This window comes from Hippichthys cyanospilos, chromosome 13 (assembly GCF_059441005.1).
Source record: "Hippichthys cyanospilos isolate Australia breed blue-spotted pipefish chromosome 13, RoL_Hcya_1.0, whole genome shotgun sequence".
In the NCBI taxonomy this organism is placed as follows: domain Eukaryota; kingdom Metazoa; phylum Chordata; class Actinopteri; order Syngnathiformes; family Syngnathidae; genus Hippichthys; species Hippichthys cyanospilos.
The window spans coordinates 6,358,826-6,367,779 of NC_142381.1; the positions used below are offsets into that span (position 1 = coordinate 6,358,826).

The 8,954-nt window shown below is 37.6% G+C and overlaps 1 protein-coding gene across 2 annotated transcripts; it reads left to right on the top strand.

Annotated features, from left to right (window-relative positions):
* Positions 1 to 504: 504 nt before the first annotated feature.
* On the top strand, positions 505 to 7,637 carry sash3 (SAM and SH3 domain containing 3). 2 transcript variants are annotated; one of them, XM_088431679.1, is made up of 8 exons: positions 505 to 665; positions 2,456 to 2,551; positions 4,089 to 4,223; positions 5,152 to 5,272; positions 5,343 to 5,500; positions 5,689 to 5,901; positions 6,077 to 6,221; positions 6,955 to 7,637. In XM_088431679.1, the coding sequence occupies exons 1-8, from the start codon at positions 609 to 611 to the stop codon at positions 7,203 to 7,205; spliced, it is 1,176 nt and encodes a 391-aa protein (XP_088287805.1). In that variant the 5' UTR covers positions 505 to 608; the 3' UTR covers positions 7,206 to 7,637. The 2 variants fall into 2 exon arrangements, with proteins under 2 accessions (XP_088287805.1, XP_088287806.1); XM_088431680.1 differs by lacking the exon at positions 2,456 to 2,551 and having other exon boundaries at positions 509 to 665.
* The last annotated feature ends 1,317 nt before the right edge of the window (positions 7,638 to 8,954 follow it).

Below are 8,954 nucleotides of genomic sequence, written 5' to 3' on the forward strand. Positions count from 1 at the left end.
ATTTAATGTTCTTGACCAGTTAGCACTCGACCGTTTAAAAAAAATGGTCAGAATGCAGCTGCCTGTTAACTGACTAAAAAATAAAAAGCGTGATCACATTAGGCCTAATTTGAGGTTCCAGTTCTAAGTTTTTTGGTCTCTGTGTGCCGTTCGATTGGCTGGCAGGCAGTCCATGGTGTAACAGGGTGTACCCCCAAGTCAGCGAGCCTAGTGAGGATGAGCGGCTAAAGAAAACTGCTGAATTTATGTTTATTTTCTGGGAAACTGGAATGCAATTATATTTCTATTCAATCCAATGGGGAATGATATTGTGATTGTATTACAAGCATGGTCAAGGAACAAATTGGACTTGTATGTCAAGGCAGCAATGTACTCATTTTTGTTGTGTTTTAAAGAGCTGACAGCAGGTTGAAGTACGCTGTCGTTGGTTTGTTGTCATGCGGTCACGCACTGTGACTTCCCCTTAGCGTGTGCTCGTTTCAGCAGTGGGGGAGTGCACACACTCACCTCTTCCGTCTGATCTCTTTTCGAATTTGTCGTCTCAAACCAAAGACCAGGACAGAAACTTGATTTTTTTTCCTCGTACCCTACGCGCCAGAGACGAGAAAATGTTGAGGCGAAAGCCTTCCAATGCCTCGGAGAAGGAGCAGGTGCAGAAGAAGAAGGTAAGCAAAGCCTTTTGATTGTTATTGCTTTTAAAAGTGAGTTGGCATAAGCAGAAGTATGATCCTCCTAAATTTAACCTTAACTCCTAAACGCATAAATATATTTGGTATAATCTATTCTATCATGTTTAAAGTTTTAACAGGGGATGTTCAGACCCCCCTTTTTTTTTTTTACTTTTTTCAAGAAGGCTTGACTATGTAAGCGAAAACCTTTGTGGTTAAACTGATCTAACCTATGTGCACGCTCACACGCACACACACACGCACACACACACACACAAACACAATGTGCATGTATGAGGAAAAAACATCTAGTTCCTCTATTCTGGCAGGGTGAATCATGACAGCAGAAGTAGTTTGCGAAAAAAAAAAAAAAAAAAACTACAGCAATGCTTCATGTTATGCCCTCATTAGTACAGACGCCTATTACACTGGAGTCGTAAGAACACATCCAATTTAATCTTATATTTTTTAGAATATTTACACTTTGTAATTAATTTTCTTTCTTTTTAATGTACTGTAAAACCCTGGCTGCGTATGTGAATCAAGATTTAATTATACCAACCAAAAACTATAGTGCTGTGCCTTTTGTTGTGCTTGCCTTTGCCACCAAAAGGCTTGAATATAGAATAGAAACATGTAGAACAAGCATATAATGATGAACGTTTTCTTTAATTACTTTATGTAATCTTGTATACTTCTGCAGTAATAGTCCTTTTTTGGAGAAATTAAGACTATAAGCCTGCAAATACACAGTTTGTGTTAAAAAATAATGCTTCTAAAACCGCGCCCGTTGATGAAAACCATTAGCATTATTTGTTAGCATTTAGCTAAGTGCTCGGTAAACTGCAAAGCTGTTTCAAATCCATGTCTAATTGAATACAAATCATTTTCAACATACAATGATCATATTTCAAGACGTCATAGTATTACAATAGTGGCATAGAGCAACATTTTCAACAATTTATTCAGTATTATCAGATGCCACACTACCAGGTCCCCCCAAATAAAGCCACACGCATGCACGCTTAACTCTCGGCTTCCTGTATGCTGATTAGATGTGCTCTCATCGAGCTTCATGTGCTTCACTTGTTGGGCAGAAGGAAGATGTGAAAGCAGAAGAGCATGTGAGACGACTTGTCATGAATTTGAATGTAGAATATGCCCCGTCGGCACACTTAAGAAGGAGCGGGCTTTCCGCTGAAGAATCTTAAGTTTAGCTTACAACATAAATGCAAAGCACCCAAGCTGTGAGTACAGCCACAGCTATCAATTACAAAAAGGTGCTTGTACAGCAGGCCGCAGCAAAGTGAATTAAACTAAACATTTATATCAAAGTTTTTATCTGCTATAATAATTCTAACAATTTAATCATTTCTAAATAAATAAAAATAAACTCTAGTTAAGGGTATCTCTTGAAATTTTTAGGTGGGACTAAAAATTAAATCATTTAATTATATAATAAAGTAATCCCTCAATTTTTAAAATCTCTTGACAGCGCTAGTTTTAAATGTTTTTAAAAGTTCAAATCTATTTAAAGTGTGTCACAGGTGTAAAACTATTTTTACAAAATGTGGTTTATGGTTGCCTCAAATAGCAAATTGCTCATATATTTTCAACCTCTTAATAAGAAAAAAAAAAGCAGTGTCAAGTCACGTCACTTCAGAGAAACTCTCCGCCTTCGCACAATTGTATTTGTGCATGCACATTTTTATATCTTTTCTATCTTTTCTTTTGATTGATTACAGTAATGGGCGATATAGATAAAAACGAAAACTGTGTGTTTGCAGCTCACGCTGCAGAGATCGAGCAGCTTCAAGGACTTCATAAAGCCCAAAGTCACCTCGCCCGTCATGCCGGAAAAGGAGTTTGTCTTAGATGAGACCGTGAGTCTGCCTGACACGATATCACAAAATCGATTACGTGATTTTTGTGTTTTTATTGATTTTTGATTGAAGTCAAGCGCTTGTGTATATATCCTCCCTACTCGATTGAAAAGTGGAACTTCTGGTGTTACTCCAAACAAATATTTATACTCAGAACTCAGGTCATAATGAAGTCTGATCTTAGCAGAAGTGCAAAACTTCCTGATTTCACACACCGCAATTCATTGGAAGAAATTAATGAGCGTTCTGTCATCGTCGAGTGCATTGAGCATAAAATGCAGACAGGATGTCCTTTGCATGACAAGAGGCAGTCAGGCAGAGAGCCGCAAGTCTGTTTGACAAACAGTTCACAGACGTTTCACTTGTTTTTTTCTCGGAAGCGCTCGATATTTTCGCTTTGGCTTGCGCTCATGGTCAGTGTAACTAAACCATTTGGGTCACTGAAGATTATTGGTCTAACTCAATATTTAGATTTATTTTTTTCAAATGTGGAATTGAATATAGAAAAAGAATCATAACTTTTGGAGTACTAGTCGAAATTCATGTTTAGCTCCACTTTTTCTTTTTTAAATGGAGAATTCAGTCAGAGCAGGGGTCAGTCGTCATCAACTTTTTGACATTGAGTGTTTTGTGTTGGGGACTTTTAAATACTAAAGGGCTACTAGTTTGGAGATTTTGTAAACTGGATCAAATTACTTTAAAATATAAATGATTAATTGTAATGTGTTTCCACAATGTCAGGCTTATGTCTCAGAAAATGAAAGTTAGAAATCTAATTCTACACTTGATTCCTTTTGAAATTACATACAATGTATTATATGCGAAGGTAGCTCCAAAAAGGACGAGGTTACAATTTGAATGTTGCCAACGATGTTGAATGTTCCCTACTTTTGAGAAATTCATGAAATTAAATCCATGCATGTGACAACACTGATAAGGTCTCACTATTGACCAAAAGTGATTTAAGGACTAAAACAGATTGATATTAATATGGTTTGTTTTTCTCTTGAAGTTATTGCAAAAGGTTACATTTTCAATTAATTACGTCTCTAACATTTTTAGGATAATCGCAATGTTACACATCAGTGAGTTTTTTCAGATCAAGGCTGCTCATGTGTTGTTTGGGGTCACCAATTGGGTGATTGTATACCATTTTTCACTTTAGATCTAATTGGTGTTTGGACATTGAAAAAATTGCATGATAGTTTCTTAACCCCATTTTTTTTAACTATTAAACAACATAGATGATTCATCATGTGGATAAAAGGTTAAATTTGAGGAAAACAAAAAAAAAGCAAATAAATCTACAAGGCTCTAGTGTACAACTTCCATATTTATTCTCACTCTCCCACAAATAGACAAACATTGAGTTACAGTAGCCTTTTATTTTTCATTGACTAATTATAACTCACCTTTAAAAATTGTGTTTCAGCAAAAAAAATTAAACCTCCCACAACACACAAATGTCACCAAAATGATCTCGATCTTCTGTGGATATGACTCTGCAGTTCTCGTTTAACAGTTTGTTTCTTTTCAGGTGGAATATGTCCCGGACACAGCGGAAACAGGGAAAAGCCACGTCAAACTGGGCAAGAAGTGGCGCAATGTCATCTCCCGCACAATGACCCGAAAAACCTCCAAGATGGTGCAGAAGGTTCTGGCTGAAGAAGATGTAAATATAATTTGAGGATATTACACAGGTCTTAAATGGATGGTGTGTAAGATTTAGAGACAGCAGGAGGCGCTGCATTTACCATTGTATGTAGCCATAACAAACATGCTGCCTCTGGAGAAGCCCCCCCCCCCCCATGTAAAAATAATTCATTGATAACTAGACCTATGATTATATATAAAACATACTGTTGGTCATTAAGAACACATAACACTAACCCTTATTCCTTTTTAATGAAAAAACGGTCTAAATCTTACACTCTGTCCCTTTAACAGTGCACTGTGTCTCACTTGGGACTGAAAGGCGTCAATTTTCCATATATTCGCAATGTCTCCATTCGGTGGTGAAATATATGTACTGCACGTATAAATTTCACGTTCAAAAACAATTTCAAAAGGTAAATTTACGATAATTAAGGATATTAACAACTTGTATGTAATAATGACATTTTAAATGAGGAATTTATGTAAATAAATATGAAAAATAAAGTAGGGAAATAATTAATTAACATTAATAAAAATAATAAAAACTTGAGTAAAGTCAACCCAACAATGATTTTTGTTGTACACAAATTCTCGCACGTCCAGCTGCAGTCACATAGAAATGCCAGAATTGTTGCATATTGAAATTTTACATGTTATAATCATTTGCTCCCTAGTGTTTTTCCCATCTTTTACCCATTGATTCTTTTATGATATCATAAAAAATCAAAGGAATTTGCATAATTTGTGACATAATACCACAAAGGTCAATATACCTGTATACAAAGATCCACATGTATTTATCCAAAGTACTATCACCTTAAATTATTTACAATTTTATAGTTTTGTTGTATGGTTTTAATTTTGTGATTTGGGTTATTTAAAATAGTCAACCGTAAAAAATGATAATAATAAACTTGACATCACGTGGGTCTTGGCCTCTTCAGGGGGACAACTGTGAGACACTGGCCCCTAACGCCACCAACCGGGGCGGCCAGAGGACATCAACATGCTCCACGAGTTCAGAAGACACGGTTACCAGTTCGGTCACATGTCCATTTTCCAACAGTAAGTCTTTTTCAGCATTGAACCTCTTTGCCGTCACGCATTCTGCTCCAAACGTGTCCTTCCGCTCCAGACAGCGACAGACAGAGTCTCGACAGCGGTTACTGTCAGAGGGACAGCATGAGACTAGAGGAAAACGCGGCCTCATTCAACGGACCCTTCTGTGGCCGTGCGGTGGTGCATACTGATTTCACTCCCAGTCCATACGATGTGGAGTCTCTGAAACTTCAGGTGAGTGCACCAGAGGATGTGTTGATTAACAAAAAACTGGAATGGCAGTCGTTTTGCATCCCAGAAGAGTGAATAGCTTTGAGGAACACCTTAAATTTGATATTGTCAAACCAGCTTAGGTTAGTTAGGTTGTTAGGGTTTAGCTAAGTTGGATGACGTATCTTGACTGTGTTTCCTCCCTTCTCCAGAAAGGAGACATCATCCACATAATAGAGAAGCCCCCTGTGGGCACCTGGACGGGAAAACTAAACAACAAAGTGGGCTCCTTTAAGTTCATCTATGTCAATCTGCTGCCCGACGAGAGTCCACCTGCCAGGCGAAGACGTTGTGACAGCAAGACAAACAGAAACAAGTCCAAACCATCCACCCTGGAGGAGGTGCTGGACTGCATTGGTCTGATGGTGCGATTACTACTCATTGGTTGTACTAATTACTAGGCCCTCGTTGATTATTATAATCATTAGCCACAAGCTAGATGTTCAAAACAATAAACGGTTCGCGTCAAATGATTCAACGCTAAAAACAGTGTCAGTGATTTGTGAGCGCATATGGTAATTGACTTCTCTCCTGTTCCAGGAGTTGTCCTCTTTGCTGTCCATGCATGGATTTCAGAACCTGGAAGACTTCACGGGACTGAGGGAGTCTCACCTCAATGAGCTGAACATCACTGACCCGGATCAACGCGCCAAGATCCTCAGCGCCGCAGACCTGCTCCGAGACTGTAGGTTTAGTAATCCTCCTTAACGTCTCTCTATCCATATAGTTCAACCCAAATCGCCCTGGAAAGATTCCCAATGGGCGGGGCTTGCCATGCGGGCCACATTTACCTTTGGCATGTATTTGACATGACATTCTGACTTCTTCTTCATTAATTTAGTTTTTCAAGTATATCATTTAATGGATAACACCCAGTGTCCAGAATGAGACACTCCAGCATCATTTTATTCTGTTAAAACAATAATAATACATAAAATAGATGGAGCACATGACCCTGTGCTGTCAGTAAGAAAGTTCTCTTGTATTTTCTCTTACACAGGAAGTGCCTGTACCAAAACCTTTTATGCTAGCATCTACTTCTCTGCCTTGGCAACATCATTAAAAACTTTTTACTGCTCTCTTAGGCAGCCTTACACTCATTCTTGTGTTCAGTCTATTGTAAAACATCTTGATATTTGAACTCATCTTGCCTCCGCACACTTTTACATTTTCTCCACACTAACCCTGAGGTTGCAATGAAATGAAATGAAATGCAGTATCTCTCTGCTACCCAGAGCAGAAAGTTAAAAAAAAAGAAAAAGTTGAAAAGATTGATCACAAATCCAGCATGTACTGTAAAATGTTCAAAACCTTGTGAAGTCTGCTGATGAAAGGTACAAATAATTGTAAAGAGCCATTAATAGACTTTAAATCATCCTTCGAATCATCCTGTTTTAAACATGTAAAAACATTTGCAGCGGATGACGAATCCAGTACACAAGAGGAGGAAGACGGGGAGGTGGAGGATGACCCCGAGGAGGACACCAAGGAGCCCAGGGATTCGGGATGTTTTGAGAGCTCGGAGCAGCTGGATGCGAGGCCTGGGGAGGACAAACCTGATGAAGAGTTTCAGGGGAACAAGTCCAAAACCAGCAAGGATTCCCAACAGAACACGATCGATGATGTCCAGCAACACCTGCAAGAACTGAGCGTGCAAAAATCCTGTTGAAAGCTCCAGAGTGAGTATTGTAAATGTTCTTTTTGTGTTCCTGGAGTTTTTGGACAAAAGCAGTGGGAGCTTTGTGTTGTGACACCAACAGTCGACTTGCCATCCAAATCTACTGGACTGTTGTAAACACAATACGCTTGTACTATTTCCTAGGATGTGGCCTTTTCCATTTGTCATTATCTTCTATTATCTTCTATTTTAATCTTCGGTGGTTTTGTCTTCATGCTTGTATCCGGTGATGTATTACTTATATGTGCTGTATATAGTTTATAAATAAACCTTGAGCATTTTCTGTAATGTTTCTCATTTGTTCATCTTCATGATAGTCATTGTAATAAATACAACTTTAAGTTTGCAAATTCCACTTTAAAATGATGATTCTTGGTCTTTTAACTGCACATAATTTAATAATTAAAAGGATTAATGCTTTAATTGCTTGCTTGTTGCTTCTGTTTGAATTTTAAGTAACGTGAATGGCGCTTTGTACCACCTGTGGTTACAGTATTTATAAAATTTAGTTTCACAAACACAACAAAGTAATAATACAAGATGGTTTATTTCCCAGACATATTGATCATGTAAAAAGTTGAGTAACTGTAATGAAACACATAGAATCACAGTGTTAAGACCAAACAAAGTGAATATAAATAAATAGTACTGTATCTGTATACAAGATGTCATAGATATATATTCAGAGCATTCAGATCTGATCGTGGCAAATGTATCACTCAAACAGAAAACAAAATCATACATAAAACTGAAAGCAAAATAATCTGCTTGGATACTGATATAAATAGAAGTTGCATACATTCACTCTTTTCCAAATCGCTTCTTTTTGCCTCATATTGAAAAGAAACATTTAGGGTTCATGAAAAGGCTCCAATATCTCTTCCCATTCCTTAATATTTCCACATTAAAAAAACAAACAAAAAAACAGCTGCCAGGAATGCCCCAAAATTCCTTCACTTTGGCTAGAATTAAAAGCAAACAAGCAAAATCAACCGTGACTAATACACTAGAAATGATCACGTTTGACCACATCTATCGGCAGCGTCTGATACTTATCACTTCTACGCACATATAATTCAATAACACTTCTTTCTTGCGTACGACACAACGATTCACAATCACAAACTCGCTAACATCGTTTGAAACGCTAAAAATGAACTTGCCTCTCAGCACATTTTTCCTCCAGTGACTCCAGGCATCTCTCGCGCTGCCTCGCCTACCACTTCCCTTTTTATTTCCTGCATAAAAGATGCTGGGGGATGATTGGCTCGTGTGTGATATTTGGGTTTTAGGTGATGCTTGGGAACAATTGAAAAAAAAAGTTACCACACTTCTTTTGCCTCTTTCATTCCCTCCACATTATTAAGTATATGTACAATCTAACGATGGCTTTATTTTTTTTGCTTCTTACTTACATCCAGCTAGCACTCATCATTACAAATTATAAGATTGGGCTCTTTCCCTGAAAAGTTCAAGGACAAGCAATACTAGTTCAAGAAAATATTTATTGTTTGGTCTTCTCAATGAAACTTGAGGATTGTGTTATTCTTGTTGAAGTCGTTTTAAGAGGGCTCACACAGGTCGATGAGATCGTTTTATCTTCATGGATTGACAGCGGAGAACTTGTTTGATATTTGTACGTCAGTTAAGAATGCAACAAAATAGTAGAACTGCCTGTTTTGTTAAAAGGTCTTCAGATTTGTAATTTTGTTTGCATTATTTACAACAGGGAAATTTTCA